General features: G+C 40.2%; 1 protein-coding gene across 2 annotated transcripts in view; it reads left to right on the top strand.

Moving 5' to 3' along the window:
* The first annotated feature begins 592 nt into the window (after positions 1-592).
* Positions 593-25,837, top strand: part of KHDRBS2 (KH RNA binding domain containing, signal transduction associated 2) — a 342,766-nt gene continuing 317,521 nt past the window's right edge. For both annotated transcript variants that reach the window (XR_011697020.1, XM_071547825.1), the window contains exon 1: positions 593-737. Coding sequence is in view for 1 of the 2 variants with exons in the window: in XM_071547825.1 (XP_071403926.1) it covers positions 647-737 (91 nt within the window). In the remaining variant the exon portion in view is untranslated. The remainder of the gene's footprint in view (positions 738-25,837) is intronic.

The raw sequence follows: 25,837 nt of genomic DNA, 5'->3' as shown, positions 1-25,837 counted from the left end.
CACACATTGACAGACACAGACAGACACATAGACGGACACACAGACACAGACACACAGAGACAGAGACACACAGACACAGACACACACAGACACAGACACACACAGACACAGAGACACAGACACAGACACAGACACAGACACACACACACACACACACACACACACACACACACACACACACACCGAGACACAGACACGCGCGCCCCGCCCCCGGGGGGCTCCCGCCTGGCGACAGCCAATGGCGCTGCCAATGTCCGCCTGCGGGCGCGGGCACCAATGGGAGCGGCGCGGGCACCAATGGGAGCGGCGCGGGCACCAATGGGAGCGGCGCGGGCGCGCCCGGCCGGTCCCGCCTCCGCACTTAAGTCGCGGGGTGTCCGCGCGCCGCTCAGTGGCGGGAACGCGGGGGGCGGGCGGGGGGGAGCGGGGGCAAGTGGCGGGTGCGAAGACGCGGGAGCAGCGGCGGCGCGGCGGCGACCCGCGCACGTGCCCGCCCCGCGCGGCGGCGGCGGCGGCGGCGGCGGCGCTCGGGGCAGGCGGAGGCGGGGCCGGGGCGGTGGCAGCGGCAGCGGCCGAGGGAGCGCGGAGCGCAGACTTCAACTCCCCGCGCAGCGCAGCGCAGCCCGGCCCCGGCGTGCCCGCTGCGATGGAGCAGGACAAGTACCTGCCCGAGCTCATGGCCGAGAAGGACAGCCTGGACCCCTGCTTTGTGCACGCCATGCGCCTCCTGGAAGATGGTGAGGCTCCGCTACGCGCTAACCCCCGTCGGCGCGCTCCTCGGGGTCGGCGCTCGGCGGCCCCGGCCAGGGCCGCCGAGCGCCGACCCCGTGGAGCGCCCCGGCCGAACTGGAGTCTCCGGGTGGGCGGTGGCGCAGCCAGCCCGGCCCGCGGGGGGCTCGGAGCCCGCCCGGACCAGGGACCGGCCGGCGGCAGAGCCACCCCCATGTGCGCTGCTCTGCCCTGCCCGCCCCAGCGCCGGGGCTCGCTCGCCGTGAGCGGCTCTGCCTCTGCGGGGGGCGCTGCCCTGCTTGCCGGGCTCACTTGAACAAAAATAGATGCTACTGGCGTCTCGTTAAACTCGTCGTGTTCCTTTTTCCGCGCTGAAGTAGTAATAAGGTTTATGTGGTAATAGTATTATGCCCGTTAAGGCGTCGGTTTTTATTGAGTGCGCGATGTCAGGCATTGATTGGATATGGCTTATCAATTCTATGACAGTGTTTTATCCAGGACGTGGTGATTTTCTCTTGGTTTTGTACGGTGGCCAGAACATGCTGCTTGTAATGTTTTGTTATTCAGTATAATTTACTCTGCTTTAGTCGGACTAGTTCAGCTGGAGGTTCTTTAGAAAGTTCATCATTTAGTCTCTCTTTTAATAACTGCTCAGTACAGTGATTGAGTGCAGGCCTTGTGGTACAGAATTTCAACTTTTGCAGAAGTGTAATCCAGTAAGTTCTCTTTATTCATGTTTTTCTTCTGAGCTTCATAATAGTAATTTTAAACATCCCTGTTAAACTTGGAACCAAATGTTGAAAAGTGGTAGTAAAGAATGATGCCTAAATCAAGACAACTTATCAAGCTCTTAAATGAGACTAAGTCAAAGCAATGTATGGTTGGGCCCCTGTGAGAATCATACGTTCAAACAAACTCCCATTCAGAGGCAGGGAATAATTTCCCAAGTTCTGTTATGATTTAAGGGAAATCATAACTAATTCAGACTTACCATGCTAGCAGTAAGTGTCTTTCTCTGTCAGCAGTTTTTATATTGTCTTTCCTTAATGCATGTTCTATTGATTGTGAGTGAAGATACTGAGTCCAGGCTTTGTAGGAGAGCCCCTGTTTCATAGCTTGGAGATTCAGTATGAATACCGATACATCTGGTACCCTTTCGTCGTAGCTGCTAAAGAGGCAGCCGTGCCGCTTTTTACAGTTGTTTTTGTAATAATTATGCGATAAACAAAGTCCTTATTTCTTAGAGGGATGTATTTTTTGCACCTTGCAGTTCGATCTTTTCCCAGAGGGGGGAAGTATCCACTGAGAGTGTGCATGTGTGCCTGGGAAAGGAGGAAAATGCAGGAAGGACAAAAGCGAAAGCATGCACAGTAAAGTAAAAAGATAATAAAATAGGTGTTTCTAGGTGTCCGGTTCATGCCGAAATTGCATTTTGGGAAAATGTGTGATTGAGTGAATTAATAGTTTTCTCATTCCTTCTTGGGATAACTATGGCTATGTACATTTCATCAGATTTTTTAAAAGATGAAGGTGAGTTGTTTGAGAGAATGCTAATGTCAGATTCACACCAGGTACCTGGCGTTATCCCTCACAACACCATCTGTCAAGCTTTCTAGAGATTTATTTTAGAGTCCAGCATATGATAGCTGTTAAAACAGTCAACAAGGTAAGAGTGTAAATACTTAAGGAGACAAGAATTAATGCACTGGTTGCTGTTGAGTATAAATAGGAAATAAATGTACAGAATGGGTAGAATTTTTTTTGGGTGCCAGAAGAACATGGGATTGTGGTACAAGGATCTCTGTAATAGTGAATTTCTAGGTTATGCCTATGAGAATCAGTGTTTCCATACTCTGGATTTCTGTTGTTGAGAACATAATGTGCAATGTGTGCGATTAGCTATGTCCATTGCAATAGCAGCCAGGTGTTAGTTTCATGGTGTCTTAAGCTTTTCTGATTGTGAGTACATTTTGTATAAAATGCATGAATGTAGATATGAAGGGTTTTGCATCAGAGTCCAGAGCCTCAAGCGTTCACCCTGAAAGTGCTGTGTTATTTCATATTCGTTACTAGAACCTGAGGTTGAGCAGAGACACGGCTGTGTGACACAGTAGAAGGGCACACAAATGATAAACATTCCAGGAAAATGGTTTTGATTTACAATAGTGGATTTACTTCTAAAGATAAGACTCCTCCCCGCCCCATTTTTCTGCAATAATTTTTTTGTTTGCTTGATTTTTGTTCTGTGGGTTTTTTTGTTTGTGGGTTTTGATGTGCTTAACGTCTGTTAAAACCAACAAATTACTTATGTATTAATATGTAGGTGTGTTTCCTGCACGTTGACCTGTGTCAGATGTATACTTGAATCACTAGCTATTAACCCCTCACCACTGAGGGATAAATAGAAGTAATTTACTTTAATCCTTACCTGGGTGTGGTAAAACTCAATGAAAAGGGACATTTACTGTGGCAGGGAATTTGCATACTTAGCAAACAACAGAAAGAAAGGTGAGGAAAAAGATGCGAGTGCTGCTTAGATACAAAGAGAGAAGGCATAAAACAATTTCTCTAAAAATCACGTAGGGAATTTGTGTTTTTTCTGATGATGAACCCCATCTGCAAATAACTAACCAAGTGGCTTAATTTCCCTTTGGGACATTACCTGTTTTGTATAGAAGTAGATCCTACATGACTGTTGTACTATTAGAAATGGAAAAAATAATTTCGAGGTCATCTAGTAGAAGAACTTGTTAATTGTGAGTAGTTGGTGATACTTGCTTCAGTTTGTATAAAGTTTTTTCAAACTTGTCCAAAATTCATTGAACATACTTACTCTGATACTATAGTAAGGACAACAAAAGACATCTTTAGTTGAACTCTACAGAAAGGCAAGTCTTCATCTGTTGGAAAGGGCTTTTTGGTATCAAATGAACTATTTTGTGTACCAAACTGTTGTAAGAGCTGAAAGAATCCCACTGTCTCATGTAAAGTTTTAAGTGATTTTATTGTAAATTGGTTACTGGTAGTTATTTTCTTAGCTAAGATTGTAGTGCTTCTAGTCAGGAGTTGTCCTGATATTTGGTCAAATGGCAAATGCCAAGAGTGAAGAGCATGTTCTCGAGTAGTGCCTTATGCACCCAGCTTTTTCTTGTACATCAGCACACTCCAGAACTCCAGGGAGAGCTGAGGGTGTCTCTGTTCTGGTGCTGCTTCCTACCCTGGAAGCTAATGAGCTGCTTCAGTGTGTTACTTTTGCATGCATGTAAATATTTATTGCTTTGTGTAAGATGTCTGTGACCATGAATATAAAAATAAGTGTGTGACTGTAGCTGTGGAGGTGTGGGTGACATAGAAAGCTAGAACCAGCTGGAACTGTTCGGTAGTTCAAAACTTGTTTTATATTAGCATTGTGTTTAATAAGCTAAAGTGCCGACTAATTGTCTATATACTTTTGTGGACAAGCAAATTATATGCATATGTGTTTATTTATTTTGTGTGGCTTTGGAATGTCTTGCATTGTGTATTATTAAAGCCAGCTATGTGTTTTGTAATACAAACATAAAGGAAAAAGACCTATTGAAAAGAGCTGACCAAAGTAAGAGCATCTCTCCCCATGGAAATATCAGCATTACTTGGGTAATGAGGTAGCTAATTTCTCTCTCTGTAATGACAGTACAATTGACCTCAGAATTTCAGTTGGCATTCTGAAGGCATTGAGAATCAGGCCTTTAATCTTGAGTTAAGTCTCTAGATCATTCCATGTGGCATGGCATGAGTTCGTTAAAGCTCCAAGTTGTGGAAATTAGACTTATAGCTCAGCATCATAAAGCTCCTTGTAGGACAAGACATGATTATTCAAAAGATTAGCCTTTGCATTCTATGAGCATTAGTCCAGTCTTTCATACAAGCCTGCAATAATTGTTCTAGCTAGTATAAAACTGTTGATGTAATGCAAATTAGTTTTGTCTTACATTCAGGATTTCAACTAACATATTGGCTTATGTGGGTTTTGAATTTCTTTGGACTACTGGAGATTCATTAGCTTTCTTTAGAGGAAAGCAGCTTTAATTCATAAATGTATGTTTCTATGAAAAGCCTGGAGTAATAATAAGGTTGCTATATAACAATTATTTGTCCTGGAAATATAGTATATGATAATTGTATTCTTAGCCCTAGATGTGAAAGGCTGTTGGTCAAGCCTATGACTTGCTAAAATCAGGCTTCTGATACTTTTTAATTTATATCAAATTTTACATTGAAAACTGCTTGTGAAAATATGCTTCCAAATATATTAATTTACTTGTCTAAACAAGCCTTTGGATTAAAAAAAGATTAATGTAAAATGTTAATGTAAATATATACATTAATATTAATCTGTGAACAGTCACTTTTCTGCTTATTCTTTCTTTTTTCCCTGATGTTTACATCAGGTGAGAAGAAATCTGTGTTCACGAAATAGTGGTATTAATCATTGTTTGCTTTGCTGTCTCAAGAAATGCAGTGTAAATAACCAGTAGGTTGACTCAGGAAACACACTAATATTTAGAGCATGTATTTTGGATATCTTGATTTCATTAGAAACTATATTTATATATTGATCATTTGGAGCTTTTTCAATAAAATGTGCAAACTCCATATGAATACAAGATAGTTATGATTTTTATAAAGTAGTGATGTGCTGGGTGTTGTAGACTTTGTTCAGAGGTCACTACAGTTAATGGGAATCTTTCTGTTACCATTAGTGGGCTACCAGGCAGTTCTTGTAATACAAATATGGTATATAGACTGATATAGCCAATAGGTTTGTAATCATGAAAACTGGTAAAAAATACTGCAGGTGTTAGAACAGACTGCATTTTGCTTTTTATGTTTTTGTTAAAGATAATTTTTTTTTCATGATGTGACAACATGTTATGTGTTCATAACTCTAGGAAGTGCTTTTTGCCTTGAAGAATGTAATGCAGATAAATCCTGAGTTATAACTGGATTTAGGGAAAACAAAATACTGTAAAATATTAGGAGGGTGTAACAAAGCAACTGTTGTGTTTATATTATCCCCAACTTTTTAGTCATAAAAGGCAGGCTTGCTGAAGCAGTGTAGGACCATTTGATCTGTGATCTTAGAAAACATGTACTTTGAAACACAGTAAATTGTTTTTCAAAGAGGCAGCCATATAAGTGCAGTAAGTGAAGGTTAGGTTCTGATACCCTTGTCTAAAAAAAAGGTGCTTTGCTCTTTAAATAGTGCTTTTTGAATCGGTGGACCTGGTTAAGGTGCAATTCAGTGCAAATAGCAGGATTTAGTACCAACTGTTTAAGGGAAGGTCAAAGGCATTTGCTGAGGCTTATGGGGTTGGCCAGGGCCTCATCCACAAAGTATGCTGTCTTTCGGCAATGTGAATGCTTTCCGTGGAAGAAGAATATTTTTTATTTGTCCTGGGAATTCTTCTAGTAAATTTATGTCATATGTAGTCTCATTTTTGTATTCATTCAGGGGAGCACTTGCTCTAATTGTCCATCTTTTTTCCTTCAATGCCTATAAGTACATATTTTTAAACTCAAGAATTTGTAAAATTTTTAGTATTTGTAGTCAGTACCAATAGAAGGCAGAATACCTGGACGCCTGAGTAGAAAATTCCAGTCAACTGTTAGCTTCCCAAGCATTGAATACCTGTGTAGACTAGAGTGGCCATTCCTAACCAGGAGGTGGCATGATTGGGCTCCACATGCCAAAACAGAGCTTCATATCCTGACACCTTCTGGGAAGGGACTACTCTTGTTCATTGGATGCATGGTTTTCTCCTTCAGGCAATATGCAGGCAACATATACTGACAAGCAGATTTGCTGAAGCATGCTGGGCAATTCAGTAGTCTGTAAAATCTGTTATGATCCATATTGCCTAGTGCATGAGCCTCCTAATAAGGGCTGAACATCTGCCTAACCCACCAAAGCAGTGCCATGAGAGCAAAACAGTTCCTCCATGACATGTGAGGACATGGGTTTCAACTTAAGGTATGAGATGTGTTGGGTCTTATTTTAGAAGGCATAAATGTAGCTGCTGTTTGGTATTTCCTCTCTCAGGTTTTATTAAAACAGGAATACATTTGCCTTTCTGTGCCTTGCAGCTGCACTGTAGGCTAAACATACAGCTTTTGTGAAGCAGTTGTTTCCTTGATGGTCAGGGTCATTGCAGCTACGTGGGATTTCAGTTCAGGGTAAAAGTGCCTTTTCAAAAATGAGCATTTTTTAACTGTTTCAATTTAAATCTCTTTTCTCCAACAATCTGCTGAATGTCAAGGAAATTTCAGTGTCCTCACAAGCTGATCTCAGAATATATATTTTTTAAAAAATCTGTTGAGAATAAATAATAGGAAAAGTGTTTTCATCAAGAATTTGAGGTGTTAAGAAAGAAAACCTGATAGAAAAAAAAGCTGGTTTGCAGGTGGATTCTGCTAAGCAGTCTGCAGGTGTGCATTCATCTTTTGTTCACCTTGTGTTTTTTGGTCCTTGGATGGGCATCAGTGGATTATATCAGAATAAGCAAGGAAAGTTTTTTAAAATGAAACGTGTAAAGTATAGAACTTTAATGGTGCTGCAGTTTAGTCTTTAGCTGTATAAACAAATAAGGACTGTACAGTCTGACCAGAGAAATGGAAAACCTTAATACTTATGTGAATATCTGAGGTAAATAGTACATGGAGTTTGACTTGTTTCTTCTTTATCATTTTCAGTGAATACATTCTAAGACTCCCATCTCTAAGGTGAGACTAATGCTGAATTTCATTCTAATCTTTGAGATCTCTAAGTGAAAGGAGATTTACAAGAAATTTGTATTATTCTTATTACTTTTAATATGAAATTATTCTTTTTTAAATTTGCAGGCAAAAATAATCCTGATTATTACACTCCTCTGTAAATCCTGTCATATTTTAATTAGAATCCTGCTGAAAATGAGTACAGCTATTTCCTCATCCTAAAAAGGACTGGAACCAATAAAAACTATGAAGAATTATCTAAGACTTTCAGTAGATTAAAAACCTCCAAACCCCTCAAAAAAACCTCCGGGAATAACTTATGCCTGTTTCTGATTTCACAACTTTGCTGTTGAAAGGGAATTTTTTAGTTTGATTACTGAAAAAATTATCAATTGAAACTTATAATAATGCTAATATGGTAATATTGAAAATCATCCATGTTTAATTAAGATGATATAAAGTTTTGATGGTTATAAATGCATGTGATATAACCAAAGACATCTTAAGAACTTCAGATACTCTGCTTGCACTGTGGATTCCTGTTTGTTCTTCTTGGGTTAGCATGATGCAAAGGCTGAAAGGCACAGGGCATGTCACTGCTGTTTTAGAATTTCTCTGCACCTGCTGAAGTGTTCATTGGGCACTGTAGCATCTATTTCTTGTTAATAAGGGTTATGCTGAAAGATGTAAGCCTCAAAAGCTTTTGATTCATAAAGCACTTCAAATTCTGGCAGTTGATGTAACTTGGAAAAAGTAATATTTCATGCCAGTCTGTAAAAGATTTTAATAAACCTACATCCCTCCTTTTAACTCTGTTGGCTCTGGAAAAAAATCTACTTGTTTTATTGAATCTAAATTGAAGCAGTTTAGATTTGCTAACCGGTGAAGATGCGTATCTTCAGCAAAAGAAGGGATCAGGGCCCCTGGCTCATAATCAGTCAACTTCCAAAGGGCAGCACTGTGAATCAGAGGAAACACAGTTGTTCTAAGGGGTGTGAGCACTGGAGAAAGAAAACAAATCCACTCTTGGTATATTCCCCTAGTTTAATGTTCCTTGGGATTCAAACGTATGTTTCAAAGCTCTCTTTCCAATGCTTGAAGTTAGAGAACTTGCTATGAAATCAGGGACTTTGCATGTATGTTTTAAAATGGCTTTGTGATATTGAAAAATTGAGTTATCTCTCACAGTGTAAATTTTTATGCTTCATATTTGTGGTAATGTAGGCTCATCTTGCTGATGTTTCTGAACATCTGTAAGCAAACTTGTTTCTTTCATTTTGTCTTTTTTGGGATTCTGGAAAGAACTTTTTGTGTTGTCTGTCTGAGCTTTAGCCAGGGGAAGAGTGAGACTTTGTTCTTCCTAAGTGCTTAGGACTATGCTGACTTGCTGCAGCTGTGAAGCTGGCTTCCTGACTTTCCCATTTGCAACTAAAACTGATTTTTCTCCGGTTCTGCTGAAATGAGAAACACCAAACATAAATGACATGTCTCTTCTGTTGATGCTTTTGAGGTAAATCAAAACCTGATAAAATGAAGAATTCCAAGAGACCTTACTCCTCCCTGTCTTCAGATAGCTGTTCAATTGGGAAATGGAGAGTTAATTTTCGTAAATGATGCTTATCTCCTGCTTCCATAGGACTGTAGAGCTTAATCTTATAGATTAGTTTTTGCTCAAATACATATTTGCAGTTATTTCACTAGTACTTCTATGCAAAGTAATAGGATTTAGCCCATTGTTAAATTTGAAGTTATGTCCTCATACTCGAAGATCCAGGTAAATATATGACTTGTATCAGTTTATTGTTATGCTCAAAAACCATTGGTGGAAAATCCGTCACGCTCCAGTCTTATATTGCATGGACCCTTTTTACTGATCCTGCACACTCGTGTTTACCAAGATCATTCTGTCTGTGTAAATGCAATATTGCAGAATGCCCTGTTACTTATCCTATTTCATTTGTTAGTGATGTTCCAGATGCTGTTACTGTAGTTTGTCCTTTGCTTGCTGCAAATGGTTTGATGCAAAAACCAAAGGATCAGTTTGTGCAAAAAGAAGTGTTTTACTGATCACTGGAAAAGCAATGGAATCCTAGATCAGCAGGGAATATGGGAATACAGGTGCTTATGTTACCTATTTTGTTACTCTTCTTTTTCCGGAAGATTAAACTGCACAGTGACCTGGATATACAATAGTTTGTGTTGAGTTCTGCATGACAGGAAGGTGTTCATAGAGTACCAGCTTGTTAGAACACACAAACCATCTGTTCAGCATGAAAATAATCTTGCTGCTCCAAAGTGTATGAATAATCTGAAATGATATTGTCAGATGCAAGGGGGAAGGGAGAACTAAGTTTTTTGCTAGAAATATTTTGATACAAGGTTTTTTTTAATAGAGAGTGTTTGAACTGTCAGCTATCCAAGTGCTTCTTGTGGTGGAAGTGGAAGGTGATGTCTCCATAAGAAAGTGGATATGGAGCAGCTTTTGTTTAGACAGAAAACAGGAACTTGATGAGATTCTGCATCCATCCAAACACTAAGATGTCCTGATTTGGAGATAGACAGAAAATAATTAGAAGCTAATACCAGCTTTTAGCTGCAACTTTCTGATTCTTGACGATTCAACTCTATCCCTTTTCACAGCCTTTAAAGGTTTTTTGTTCGTGACCTAATTGAAATTTGAGATAAAATCTTTGTCTTGCTATTGCTAGCATTGACTTGTAGCTATGTGCTGCTTGCATCTTGCTTGTAGGGCAGGTGTATTCCAGTGTTGTAAGCACTGTAGTCTGATTTCCCCTGGTTGTACAGGTCAACCCACCTCTTGGAGTATAGTGCAACTCCCTTCCCTCTGCCATGAATCTGTTTCTCAAAAAACCAGGATTTGTCATACACAGAAGTGTTGCTGTATGTTGTAGGCTTGTCCCAGCATGCAGCTGGATGAAGGCCAGAGCTGGAACTTAAGGACAGACTTCACGATTTTGAATTAACTGAAATATTGGCCATATCTAGCATTCCAAGTCAGATTGTGGTGTTTGGTCACTTTTCTTTCTTTACATAAATTAGTATACTTGGGGATAGTTTCCTGCATTAGTTTCTGGCAGTGTGCATTTTTGTTGACAATTCCTTCATGATTTATACCATTCTTTAACAGTGGATCAGAATCAAACTGCAGAAGAATTTCAAGAGGCATACTTTTATTTTAACATTATTTTTTCACTTTTTAAAGTGACATACCCCTATATGTCACTTGAAACCGCTGAACTGTGGATTACTACAGAACATCTTACATCAGATACAGAGATTGATAAGCTAATAAAATTGATATTCAGGATTGTATTATGCATTGGATCTTCTCACTAGCTTATTTTAGGCAAGAGAGAAAAGTCATCTAGGGAAAAAACCCAACCACAAACTCTGACAGCTTTATGGTTTGATTTTTCCTGCCCCCTTCCCACCTCACTATTCAATGTAATAAAAATTTTGCCAATGACATTTCAGACAGATGATTTTTTATATGACAACAATAAGAGTATTTTCCTTCTGTTTGACTTTATTTTTGACATGGGCTACAAGCCTTAGTGGTTTCCTCAATACAAATACTAGTTTCATAAATTTTAGTGGTTGCTTCATAATCTGTAGTCATGGTGATGTTCATGTATGCCTTTTAGCATATTGTGTGAGAAATTGCAGTCTTGGAAACCTGAACCAAAATCTTCTTTGCCCAAAGTCTGTCAAGTGTTTGGCCTTCATGGTTTACCTTAATATAGCAGGAGATTTATTCTGCCAGCCTTCTTGAGATAAGCATTCTTCTCTTCAGTAACACTGGCAGTTCCTGTTTTATGTGAAACCATGTTATTTATGGTTTTTACGTGACTCTGTTTTTCCTCAAATTTTGAGGAATTGTAACTGCCAGATCTTTCCAGACTGATTTATGGTCACTTCTGGCTCAAATGAGAACACCATCTAGTTTGATATTTGTCTCTCCTATTGAATTCTGTTTACATATAGTAACACTTTGTTTTCATTACACCCATAGTAGAGAAGCTGTTGGCCATTAAATTGTTGCAGATGTTTCAATACTCTCTAAGATGCTGAGAGGCCATTTTGGTCATGCTTATTCCAGAATACTTAAAAAATGGAAATTTTTTGTTTTATTAGTTTCTTGTCTCATTACTCCGTAATTAGAATTGCTTGCTGTGTACTTTGGACAGGAGTAGTAATCATTGGTTGCTTCAGACATCTGGATGGGATGGGATTTTGTTACACTGTTCGCTATCCCAAGGTACCTTTGTACCTTTCCATTTGTCTTGTGGGGCACACAGCTTAGTCATTGTCTCTTTCTTTCTGTGATCTCTGTTCAATTTACTGTGTTTTCTTAGCTCATTCTGCATTTGTTTCTTGAGTCTTAAACCAGCTCTCCGACTCTTTCAAGAAATGTTACAAATCTTTGGGGTTTTGTGGCATTTATCTAAATTTTATTGTCTTCAGCTGTGCTGGGCAGGGCACGTCTCCAGGATGGAGGATCACCGCCTCCCGAAGATTGTGCTCTATGGAGTACTCACCACTGGCTGCCACAAGAGAGGAGCCCTGAAGAAGAGATACAAGGACTCCCTGAAACAACACCTCAGCCTTGGCCATATTGACTGCCATCAGTGGTCTGTCCACTCTGGTCTCCAATCGGGATTCATGGAGACACACCATTCACGACGCTGCTGCTTCCTTTGAGAACACACACAGAATCAGTCTCGAGGAGAAAAGACAATGCAGAAAGAACCATTCCTCACCAATATCGCCAAAGGAGACTTTCCGCTGTGCCTTTTGCGACTGGACTTGCCTATCCGGCATTGGCCTTTTTAGCCACCAGCATGCTTGCAGCAAGTGGGGGTAGTGCCCTTCCCAAATCTTCATTTGTGAAGCCTAGCCATGATGATGATTGGCTTCAGCCTCATAAAAATACATCTTTCCACGACATGTGTAGTGTACCTTGGACTGTTGTTTGCTGCAGCATGGGAGTTCCGTGAGCTTTTTCTTAAAATTCAAACTCCTTCAATATGAGATTTGGCTTCTTTATAGAGCACCTTCTTGTAACTACAATCCCAAGTTAGGATTTGTTTGTGTACCAAAATCAAGCTCTTTCATTGAAACTTAGTATTGTCTTCAAGCATGTTTTTTTTGTTTGGTTGTTTAGTTGGTTTTGTTTTTTTCTCCTGATCCTCTTTCTGTAGATTTGAATTTCAATTTCTCTTTTACCCGACAATGATTAGTTCTCATACTGTTGGAAAAAAGTATGTTTCATCCTTAGGTAATGTTCACATTGTTCTACATTGTCCATTTTCTTTGAAACACAGTAGAAAAATATAACTGGAATTTAGTTTTCCTCATTATTTTTAGTAGCTTCATGTTTTCTTTCCTTTGCTTGAGTTAAATGAAAACTATTAAAAATGTCTGGAGCTTCTGAACATGGGTTTTGGGGGCTATTACCTCAGTGACATTTTATGGCAAGAAACCTACTTCAAAGTAGTTTGATATTCTTCTTGCACTATAGAAAGTGCTGAGTTCTCTCAGTCTAGGAGTGGTGGAATTAAGTATGACAGTAGTATTTAAGAAGATAATAAATGTCAAATAAAAATAATGAGTTCAAATGTTGCTTAGCTCTGAACAGAAGGCACAGATAAGAAAATCTGAATCTTTCTGGTAAAAGCAATAGGGGAAAAAATTAACCTTTTCTAAAATATGCCACTGAAATTCCTGAGAAGGAAAGTCAGGGAAAACCTGGTTGAGTGTCTGTTGTGTCAGACTTGTCAGGTGTCACTCCAATGCAGTAAGAAGTTTACCATTGGACGTATTAGCTGCATATAATGGGTTTGTGCATGAAGAAAAACTGTGCCAAAAACTGAGACTAGACTCCAGAGTTAAATGGCTGATATATGCTAAATTGCTGTCCCAAGTAGCTCTTCTCATAGTCAGCAGCATTGTGGGGGGATTCTGTTCAGGCTGCTCATGCACTGGGAATAAATTTAACAGTACTAAATTTTTAAAGAAACAAAGTGATGTAGCGTATGTTCAGTCACACCATTAAGAGTGATTTCCTGCTGTGCTAAAGCTAGTTTTCTGTTTGAATCCGAATATTTGAACTGTTTTTCGTTTATCATATTGCAGTATTTAATAGAAATGTTTGTTCTTTTTAAAACTAGAATAACAATAGATGAATTTAATCTGTACTTTTTAGGTTCCATGTTATATTTTGGTAGTCTACAATACTGTTTGTCAGGGAAAAGAAATTGAAGCACACTTGAATGTTGTGGGGTTTTGCTTTGAGTGTATTTTGTTACTTTCCTGAGCTCAAACATAAACGTTCCTTGGAGGAACACTCCACTGAGTATTGGGATTTGGGTAGAAAATAGAAGGTGTGAATGAGAGGAAATAAACAAAGTATTTTGGGCAAGTTTTTTCTTTTTGCTACTCCATTGAAAGTGACATTTTTTCAATGGTCTCCAAAAATATACTATTGACTCCTGATTCTGTTGCGCAGGTGACTTCTAGCATTTCTGCCAACACTTAGGGACAGAGGACAACATCTAAGCCTTTCCCAAAGCTTAAAAGTAGTATTAATCATGTTATCCTATCCCTATGTTGGAAAATTAAATAATTCTTTTATTATGATTCATCACTTACATGTTTTTGTTAAATATGACAAAACTGCTTAGTAAAAGAAAGTTCTCTTAACTCTCCAAAACTGCTGAGTATCTACATTATAGTGCTTCTGCCTTCAGCTAGAGTTTGTGAATAATGCTGCTAGTGATAATAAAGTGCATTTAGATTTTGAAAGACTAAAGTATTTTTGAGCTGATCACTTGACAAGACATGAAGTTTTGGATACATTTTTTAACACTAACTTTGTTCATTAATTCATTACTGGAGGATGTAACTTCAACCATTACAATTTCAGTGTTACCCTGTGTTTGTTCTGGAACCTTTCAGTCCAGACAGCAGTTCACTATCCATTTCTTTCCACTGAAAAAACGAGTGAATTAAGGTAAAACTGCCTCATAACCATGAGACATCTTTGTTGCCTGTAGTATTCCATAGGGTGCTTTTTCATCTAGCTGACAAAAGACCCTCAGGAATTCAGTGCCTCATTTGAATGCTGAGTAGTGTAAAGGCCATTATAAGCTTGTGACCTCTGAATTCTAAAACTTCACCATCTCCCATGATTGAAATGTTTGTAGCCTGAGGTGCGTGGATCAGGAAAGGATGTTTGGTCCAGAGGCAAGTCTCAGTACTGCTGAGATAATGATCTTACTGTGGGTGAGTTATTCTGAAAGAAAAATAGTACCATTTTACAGTAACAATTTATTGGAGACCTTTAAAAAGTAGTTTTCAGCTGCCAGCTAATCTCAGTTACCATAACATTATTTCTGTCACTTGAAGAAAAGTACCTGACAACTGCACCAGGAAAAAAAGTCAAGTCTTTGATGTCCATTGGAGTTCATTCCTGAAGGAATATCTTTCACCTCTTTTGTACAACTTTACAAGCAAGCCAGTCATTAGAAAACATAGGATTGATGTTCAAAGTTAACTTCTAAGATATTTTTTTTTGTGCTTGAATTGAGTCATAACTTATGTTCAAGTCTATTATCTCTGTGTGAAACTTTGGAAGTAACCTTATGCTGTGAGTAAATTGCATGAACATCAAACTGAGTGATGATGCAACGTGTGTCTTTTTGAGAAAATCTGAATTGACATGTTAGAGGAATAATTACTGCTAGTGAACAGAACTATTCTGTAGAGACTGAAATACATAATCTCTTTGGTTATTGGTACTGCTTCATTTGAAGTGGTTGAATAACCCATGCCCACTAACTAGCTTTTCTGGGTGCTGTCTATCTAATGGTTCCTCACAGAGTGGCCCTGTTGGGTACAAAAATCCTCTAGTTCTTTCTTCCCAAGAACTGGAGGTACAGTTACTTAAACTGTATAGTGGACAGAGGGGAAAAAAGTCCAAGTATCCACTACTTACTAGGTATGTACATGTAGATGTCTTTTTCCACCTTTAGTGAGAATCTTGCACCTGAAAGTTCTTAATATTTACTTTGTTTTTATTGTTCTTTTTTGTAACTCTTGTGCTTACTCTATGTCATGTGATGCTGTTGTCTGAGTTGGATTATAAACTCTGGGAGGTAGATGTGAGGTGCTATGTGAATGTAGTGTGGTGGTACATATGAATGTTTTTATCATTTGTTGTTGGTTAGAAAACTGACCACTGAAAAACACAGTTGCCTGTAAATGCCATCAGCAAGGTTTGAATTTTGGCTGGGAGATGCCTCCTACCCAAATACCACTGTTCATATTATCTGGTCATTTAAAGTTTCAGTTCAGTTCAGCTCTTCTCTGTGGACATACCCATGAATGTGCTTTCCATAGCCATCTCTAATAGGTCTGTTTGATTGGTAACCTTTGGTCTTTTCCACTGAAGTATTGAACCCAAAATTTCTACATCTCTTCTCTCAGTAAATATATTTAAAAGTTGTTCTTGATTATCTCTGCAAGTGTACCATCCAATAACCAGTGCATTCTGTCCTGGATAGGAAGGCTTTCCTGCCCTCACAACAGCATCTAGATGGCACTGTTCTTTGTTTTGCAGAATAATCCAATCATTCTTAATGTACCTCTGGCAACAACACTGTCATGTTTTTGTAGACATTTCTCTTTTTCTTAATTTGCAAGCTGCTTCTGCTCACTTCTGACTTTATTCTGCCTTTTGTACACCTACACATGGTATTTTGACATCATCAAATTTCAAACAGTGTTGAAAACCACGTATCTTAATCACTCTTTCATGATTCTTCCTTATATTTTCAGAGGTGAGGTAATAATTTCACAACCTTAGAAAATTAAGCAAAGATACAGTAACAACCTGCGTACTTATCAAATCCACTTTTAAAATCAGCATCATGGGTTTTTTTCAGTTAAATAAACACTAATGTATTCAAATTATTAATTTATAGGTTTGCAGAAAAGAAAACTGATAATGTTTTAGCAGGACAGTAGGAAAAGAAGGGGGAATGCTGGGCTGGATATTATCAGTTTCCTTTTTAGGAAACAAAAATTTTTAAATAGAGAAAACCAGCATGTTTCTAAGGCACCAGAGCTTAGCTGAATGGGTGCCCTGAAGAGCAAGTAAGTCCATGTGAATTGAATTGTGTGAATAAACACTGTTTAAAGAAAAACCTACAAAACCTCAAACCCCTTGATTGGTGGTCAAAGGTGCAGAAAGGCAGTAGAGGGATCAGCTGAGTAATCATTAAACAACTGCTACAGGTTGGGATAATAGAGGAGGCAAGGTAAGAGAGACAGGAGACAAGCTAGAGATTTAAGTTTGAAATAGTTGAAGTGGAAGATGGTGTAAAAATACAAGCATGAAGGAAGTAAAAGACAGCCTATAGCTGAATTAAATTAGAAGAGAAAAAGAACAGGTGAGAAAGTTGAGGAATAGGGGAGGAGGGGTATGGGTCTTTACAGTAGAAAAAAGGTCTACAAAAGATAGTATCAGCAGCAAAGCCTAGAAACAAAAGTAGGGCTTCACTAAGGTCAAGAAGCAGGGAAGTTGTTAATGTGTATTTTAGTGTAATGTGATGGAAGCTGCAAGAGAAATATTACTTGCATCAACAGCAAGAGGAGTTCTGAAATGCATCTCACTATGCTAAGAAAATCCCAACAGTGATATGCAGGAGTGTGCCACGCAAGTGTACACCTGACACGACTTTTTGCTGCTTGACAAAAGTCAGACCTACACTTTACTTGAAAACTGTTACTCTGTTGCCATTAAATTATCTCCATAAGTTAAATGATTTATCTAGAGATCATCAAATGTCCTGCACTGGAAAGGACCCACAAGGATCATGGATGTCCAACTCCTGGCCTTGCACAGGACCAATCCCCAAGAGTCACACCATGTGTCTGAGAGTATTGTTCAAATGCCTCTTGAACTCTCTCAGACTTGGTGCTGTGACCACTTCCCTGGGAACCCTGTTCCAGTGCCCAGCCACCCTGTGGAAGATGGTGTCATGTTGGTATGTGTTAATTTACTGGTCGTTAATCACATCATACTATTCCAGCTTTCTTCATAAGACAAGATTTTTTTTTTAATTGGCTGTGATTTGTCTGGTACTTTTTTTATAACACCTGCTCCTGATGCTTTTCTCTTGCTACTGGTACTTGCTCTTTCAGTGGGAAAGGACAATTCATGGAAAGTTTCTGGAGGACCGAGGTGTAAATCTTTTAGCACCAGATGGCCTATATGCATTTCTTTGTCATTGATATTGTATGGCTAGTACAAAGCTCCATTTGAAAAAGGGCTTTGTGTGACCCTGGAAATTTTTAGCTTTAACATTAGTTAATATAGTTTTATTTTCCCAGACTCTGAAAACATGGTGTTCTCTAATGGTTTCGTGTTGCTTTTTAGAATGACGCTTGCTGTTGATGCTCAAGCAAGGAGCATAATCATGGCAACATTATTTTACCTTGAAGCATACAGTGCAGAGAATATACAGAAGGGTTGAAGGTGAGTGTATTCATGATAAGACCGTATTTTTCACTTCTTTCTGTTCACGTAACTGAAGAACCCTTTCTTATAGTTTTTTACATCTCTGGCCAATTTCACTCTGGGCTGAGCTTTTGCATTTTGAACTGCATCTCTGCACTGCTTTTCCATCCTGATATGCTTCTCTTGATTTTGAGCAGACTCAGAAGCTCACAGTTAAGCCAAGGGGGTATCTTGTTCTGCCTTCTTCTCTTACCATTCAAGAGAATGAACTGTTTTTTTGCTTCCAGGATATTGTTCTGGAAAAACTCCCAGCTGGCTCCATTATCCTTCACGGAGGCTTCCCATGAAGTCTGTGCCTCAGAAGAGTCTGCATTACACTCTCCCTTCAGCAATTTATGTATATTGCTGGGATTGATTTCTGAGCTCTGTCTTCTCTAGGCTAAACAGTCTCAGCTTTCTCAGCCTGTCCTCATTTGTGGGACCCTCCAGTCCCTTAATCATCCTTCTGACCCTTTGTAGAACTCCCCGGTATGTCTGTCTCTCTCCTTGTGGCTGGGTAGCACAGAACAGGGCACAACACTCTAGATTTGGCCACATCAGTGGTTAGTAGAGGGGAAAGATCTCCTCAACCTACAGGCAATGCTCCTCCTCCTCATGCAGCCCAGCAGGCTGGTGGCCTTCTTTGCTTCAAGGGCACATTGGTGGCTCATGTTCAACCTTGGTGTCTGCTAGAGCCAGTATGCCTTGTTTTTTGCAAAGCTGCTTTCCAGCTGTTTGGCCCTGTACTGCTGCATGGGCTTATTCCAGGTGCAGGGCTTGGCAATTCCCATGTTGAACTGTGAGGTTCACATTGATGCACTTCTCTGCGATGCTGAAGTCCCTTTGAATGACAGCACAACCCTCTGGTCTATCAGTTGCTCCTCCCACTTAGGTATCATTTAGAAACTTGCTGAGGGAGCACTTTCTTCCATCATCCACGTGTTGTTAAGTGGCATTGGACCAATATTTGAGTCTAAAATAAAATGCCTGCTTCTGGAATGTTATCCCTGTATGAATTCCAAATATATTAAGTAAAACGAATATGGAGAACACATTCTAATAATGTGAAGGCGAATGGACTCTTTTTCCTTGTTTATGATCTCTGTGTGGTTAATGGCCTTAGGAAGGTTAGTTTGACAAGTACAACAGTGGGGAGTCTGTGTGCACCTAATTTTAGACAACCTGTTCCTCCTGAGTTGTTAATAATATATCGTTGCCTAATAGTTCAAATCCTACTTTCACAGTAAACATTTCCTGTAGATTTTTTTTTTACATATAGTCTCCTTTTGATACAAGTTTTTTTCCAGATTTTGGTTTTTTAAGTACTAATGCATTGGGTTTATATGGCCTGGTTTTAGTAGCAAGGAAGTGCTGAAGGGGTGGCTTCTCTGAGAACCTGCCAGAAACTTTTCCCCATGTCCAGCAGAGCCAGTGCCAGCTGGCTCCAGGTTAGACCTGCTGCTTGGCAAGGCAAAGCCCATCAGCAACCATAGTAGTGCCTCTGGCATAATGTATTTAAAATAGAGGGAGGGAAAACAGCACAAGTGCAGCCGAAGGGAGGAGTGAGAATGTAAGAGGAACAGCTCTGCAGATCCAAGGTCAGGAGAAAAGAAGTGGGTGGAGATACTCCAGGCACAAGAGCAGAGATTCCTCTGCAGCCCGTAGTAAAGCTTATGGTGAGACAGGCCCATAGAGGTCCATGGAGGAGCACAGATCCGCCTGCAGCCTGTAGGACCCCACATTGGAGCAGGTGGATCTCCAAAGGGAGTCTCTGATCCTATGGGGAAGCCCGTGCCAGACCAGGCTCCTGGCAGGACCTGTGACCCCATGGAGACATGAGCACCTTTGCGCTCAGGACTCATGACTTCTTGGAGGACCCACACTGGAGCAGTCTGTTTCTGAAGGGACCGCACCTTGTGGGAGGGATGCACGCTGGCACAGTTAGTAAGAATTGCAGCCTGTAGGATTGACCCGTGTTAAAGTTCATGGAGGACCGTCTCTTTCGGGAAGGACCACACGCTGGAACAGGGGAAGAGTGTGATGAGCTCTTCACTTGAGGAGGAAGGAGCAGCAGAGACAGCATGTGATGAACTGACCCCAAGTCCCTGCACCTCCAATGGGGGAAGGAAGGAGAGAATCAGGAATTAAATGTTAAGAAAACTTCCCTGTCTGACCCTCCAGGACTCCCTCTGGCAGTCACACTCAAACCACCTGAGCTGGCATAGAAGCCCCTTTGCAGCTCCTACACCCTCATACTCGCACAGTCAAACCAGACTTCCTTGTTAGCCAAGGTTTCCCATCACAGAGTCTCAGAAGTCTTGATCCTTAAAATAATTTAATCATGATGCGATAAAAAAATAAAAGCTCAAGCTGGTGCCTCCAAAGAGGGACCCTGAACAAAGGAAACCCTGGACTTTTATACCCTCACAGTCTAAGTATAGGAAAGTCTGGAATCCTTGTCTCCTGCCCTGTCCCTGGCTGGGACACAGGTGCAAAGGGTTGGCAGGTCACGGCCCTTGCCTTGGGCTCTGCCAAAGCTCAGTCTGCAGCTCTAACTGCAGCTGCTCATGGAGCCACCTGCACTGAATCTATTCCTCAACAAAAATGAAGACTGGGAGAAAGGGAGGGATAGGCGAATTTGGTTTTATTTCTCATGCTTCTCTGATTTGATTTGTAATAAATTCAGTTCATTTCCCCAAATTAAGTCTTTTAGCCTGTGACAGTAACTGATGAGTGATCCCTCTCTTCCCTTATCCCGACTCATGAGCCTTTTGCGGTGTTTTCTGCCCCCTGTCCAACTGAAGAGGGGAGTGATTGAGTCATCCCACCACAGCTCATCTATTTCAGTCCAATAGTCTGGATTTAGCTAGCGGCCTCCTTTGGAATGTATTACGAATGCATTATTTTGTTAGCATGTTATTTCCTGCATTGTAATTTCATCTAATCTTCTTAGATCACTTTATTGTGTTACCATACTTTTTTGTGGTTTTGCTTTTTATACAGTAGCTGGTCTTACCTTGAAATGTAACCTGCAAGTAACTTGCTTTTTGCTTAAGTAGAAAAAAATTTTCATAAATGTGTTTACATCAGCTAAAGGCAGTGTGGTTACCATGGTTGGTATAGGGTGTACTTCTTTCTCTTCGCTTGGGAGCAAGGCTACAGTGTTATGCTGATTAGTGGTCGAACAAAGAATAACTAGTAAGTAAAATTTAAGCAGAACATTAGAATAATAGGGTATAGAAGATTTACAGGCAATATAATTGTTCAAAGAATAGGTGGATTAAAATTGTGTGCTTTGTAATGAAAGTCTGTTTTTGCAGTTCTGTGAAGTTGGTTTTTTGTCTCTCTCAAGGGTGTGTAGGAATGTTGGGCAACTGAGTTTGGTACTTTGTAAACAGCACAAAAGCAAAGTGAGTGAAATGAAATGACAAAAATTGTAATGCCATTCTGGGCTAATATCGTGTGGATTAAATTCCAAGAAACCTGTGCACCACTGTGTGCACTCTAAAGAGGGTGTTCATTACTTGTGGGGTCAATGTGGACTGCTGCAAGTCTACAGAGCAAATAAAGCATTACTGCCTCTAACACATGCCATTGAGGGCTCCTGTACTAATATATGTGAATGGATGCAGGAAGGGAATGGTGTAAGCTTTATCAAGAACCAAAACACTGAGCAGCTATAGCTGTTTTTTCCTTCTCAGATGATGACCCATGTTGCAGAAGTGAGGAATGCCCCAGTTTAGTCACTACACCTTGTGGCTGCCTGATTGATGGGAGTTTGTGGGATCTCTGCACTCCTCAAGCACATAATTTTCTGCTTAGAATGAGATCAGAATGTTGTTGAATTCTATTCATTTCACACTGGAACTCTGTCTCTAGGTTTGGCAATGCTAAATGTTAGCTTAGTGCAGCAGCTTGAAAACCAGTTTCACATTAAAACGAGTGCAGGTTGGAGGTGCATTAATCTTTAGTGGTGATAGCATTTGCCAACTGGATGCCTGTTCCTGTTTGGTACAAGACTCTACATATTCAGTATCTTACTATTTTTTCCCTGACAGTATCTTGACTTCTTTAGCTGGAGTTCTTCCTTGCAGGACAGAGGCCAGCATTTCATCTCTAAGAATCTTAAGCTGAAAAGCTGTTATGTCTTTTAAGGCATGATGGGCTGCAGGAAGTGTTGAAACTGCCACTTACCAAGTCACGTTTTGCTAATCATTTATACATTTAGGTCAGATGCTAAAATTGCTGCTGGAAGTTCTTACAGCCAGCAAAAAAATCAAATGCAATTATCTCAATGACACTAATAAATATGGATTCCTTAACCTGAGCTTTTAAAGGGTACTGGCTATAAGGCCATATTCATAGTAGTCTAAAAGATTATTACATTCTGAATAAGTCAAATGTCAGTTTTATGTTTTACAAACTGTAGTAGTAAAGCTATGTTTGATCTTCAGCCTGAAAAATCCCCTTTAGGTCATTTCTAAGTCCACCAAAACGGTGGAAAATTGTAATTCTGAAATTACATGATAAGGAATTCAGAGAAAAAAGTAGGATTTGGAGGAAGTATGGCTATTTAAGGATAAATAATATAAACATGGGACTTGTGAGAGATAGGCTTTAACCAACTGAAGTATCTGGCATGGTGGTGTGTTAACTCTTTTAGCCAATAAGCTGTAGTCCTAACCCTATATAAACTGTGTGCTTTGTGTAATAAAATGTCTTCACTATGAATCTCATAGATTGGTGTGAAGTTGTCCTAGTTCAGCTGGAGGGACCAGCTAACCCTGTGTGGTGGTGATCAAACCTGTGTATTCCACCCCCTCTATTCATTCCCCAAGGACAATGGGCCATTAGCAGCAGCTGCCCAGGGAGCCATTATCACCTTCACACCCAGCCTGAGGGGGGCGGAGCTGCTAATGGGCCATCAACAGCTCAACACCCCCTGGCTCCCAGAGTTAATCACCCATTGTGTGAGTCCCCGCCCAGGGGGAGGGACTGAGTGCTCCCTGAGGGTACATAAGTGGTGGGTAAGAAGACCTCAGGAACCTTCTCGTCGGATCCAGAGCAGCAGCAGGACCTTGACAGGAGGAGATCATCGCTCTCGCCCAGACCACAGCCCTCGCTTGCACCAACAGGTTTTTCTTTTCCTTTTGCTCTGGACTTGGGGGAACCACAGGGGTCTCAGCACAAGGGCAAACAAACCCCCTTGGGCTTGTGCCCCAGGACACTGGGTTATATTGCTGGGGTATTGTGAGTTGAAAGCAATTTCCCTTGTGTGTCAGTGTTGTTATTGTAATATTATTATTAAATTTTAGCTCTGACTTATAATCTCTCTCGTGGTGAGTTCATTTCCCCTGCTGGTTCACCTTTAAACCAGCACAGAAGTCCAGTTCCTCCACCGTTTATTTTTAGTTTACTTTACGCTTCAATAGGATGAAATGGTAAAGATCCAAGATTTTGTAGAGTTAAATTCAAGATTTTACAAGTTTGACAGGTCATGTCATTGAACAAAGAAAAGGCATAAGTCCAACAGTGATGAAGATGCTTCAAGACTACCCATGGGATGAAGTCAGGAGACCACTACCCTAATTTCAAGCCAAAAGGAAAGCTCCAACCAAGATTTCACCCAGTCATTAATATGGAAATTAGAAGGTGTAACTGTGAACTCAAGACTGTATAAATGGCTCATTTTACACAAACATGTTAGGCAAGTTTTTGCCCAGTATGAACTGGCTTGCCTCCAACGTTGTCAATAAATACCTTTGCTGCTAAAAAGATAAAAAGCTTCTTAGTAGTTATTTATTTTGAAGAGTTTTTTGCTATCACACCTCTTACCTATATGAGCTTAATATAAATTCTAAGATGTTCAGCCAGTCTTAAAAGATCTGATTGATCTAAGTAGTCTTTAGCCCCAAACTATTCCAAGATCATTCACTTTTTAAGATTTTCTTACTGTGTTAATCTGTTTTTTTTTAACAAAGACTGCAATAAAAAAGGAACTCAATAGCTCTGGCTTTTTTGATGTTATCTGTTACTAGCTTTAATGTCCCTTTGTGCTAGTCAGAAATGTACTTAGTAGAGTTTCCTTAAATTTCAGCTTAATATAAAAGTGTGACTTGGTTTATGGTGCCAAGAATTGTAAAAGAAGTGAGTAGCACAATTTAGAAAACACATTGATAGTAAATCTAAATTTCTTCCTTAATGACAAAAATATACACCTCTGAATTACGGGGTTTTGATAGTTGCAGTCTTGTAAGGTATCATCTTTCATGTGTTTTAAACCACCAAATTAGAGCATAAAGGAAAAGAAAACCTATAATATTGGGCTAACATAGCTGAAGTATTCATAATAGGTGATTTTGCTACAACTGCTGTATTCTACAAGCACATTTGTTTCAAAATTTTGAGAGCAATGATGAGTCATAAAATTTAGCAGTATGAAAATAACCCAAATAGATAAAATAGATAGTACTTCCATCTTGTCCACCTGCTTCTCTGCTCCAGGTTTCTCTTCTTGTTTCTAACTCTGTCACCAAAGCTTTCCTAACTCATACAGGCATGCAGTTCTACCCTGCTTGAACACAGGAGGGGTCTATCTGTGTGTGTTCTCCACACGGTCAACTATTGCTGGTTTTCCTACATGTAATGTTTCTTTTCTAAAGCAAGCCAATTATCTATTTTTCACTTTAATTTTCCACCACTTGTTCTAGAAATAGTGTGAGAATACAGGAAAAAAAAAGCAAATAGTGGAAAAATAGTAGTTGGCCAAGCAGCTCCTAAAAAGCCCCCAGCAAATCAGTTCTGTATAAAGATAGCACAGCAGGTCGTGTAAACTGGGGTAGTACAGTGCAGTGGTCAGTCACCAGCAAATGATGTGGAATCCACTTCCAATGAGCAGTAACATCTCTGCAAAACTGTGCAGTTATTGTAGCTCTTTGCTCCTAAACAGTTCCTTCCCAGTAGTCTCATGTATTCGTTTGCTTGGAGGTAAAATAAAACTACCAGCTTATTTCTCTTCTGTGCTGCTTCAGCTCGTCTCCCCGCAGCTGGCATTTTCAAGAATGACTGCCAGAGAAGGTCACTGTTCCTAATCCACCAAGACCTGTAGGGACATTTTGCCTCTGCTCTAAGCCACTTTCTCTTATGTCAGTAGGCCAGAGAGATGCCAGGGAGGGGGAAAAAAGCAACCAACCAAAAAAAAAAAGCTGGAATGCTACTTCTAGGTACAGTGTGTCCCTTGACCCATCAAGCACTTGGTAAGAATAGAGTGATGCCGTGAATGACCCTTCCCCCCAAAAACAGGACTTCGAGCCACGTTAGTGTAGGGTAAGATAAAAAGTAAAGGTCCTTTAATAACACAGGGCCTACAGCCCACAGGAATACAGGGTGACATGCATGTGTCTTAGTTCTTGTTTCCATGGCTTTTATAATAAGATCCCTCCAATCATTGCTTTACACATTTCTCAGTTCAGCCCCAGTCCCACCCCTGGTCCAACCCCCTGGAATTGGGTCTGGGGTCGTCAGGACCCTCTGTCTTCATCAGCTCTTCTTCCTCAGGCACACAAAGGTCTCTTGGAGCTCATCCAATTCTGGCTTTTGGGTCACTCTGACCTATGTTTATGTTTCATTCTGTAGGCCTTCTGATATCCTTCAGCTCTTTACCTTGGAAAGGAGTCTAAACAAGATTAATTAACTAAAGGAATTTGAGTTCCCTGTTCTGGGACAGGGGTAGTGATAGAAAGGCATTAAACTTAAACTGTTAGAAATATT

This window comes from Pithys albifrons, chromosome 2 (assembly GCF_047495875.1).
Source record: "Pithys albifrons albifrons isolate INPA30051 chromosome 2, PitAlb_v1, whole genome shotgun sequence".
Taxonomy (NCBI): Eukaryota; Metazoa; Chordata; class Aves; order Passeriformes; family Thamnophilidae; genus Pithys; species Pithys albifrons.
Note: the sequence above shows the minus strand (reverse complement) of the source record. Positions and strands in the feature narration are given on the sequence as shown.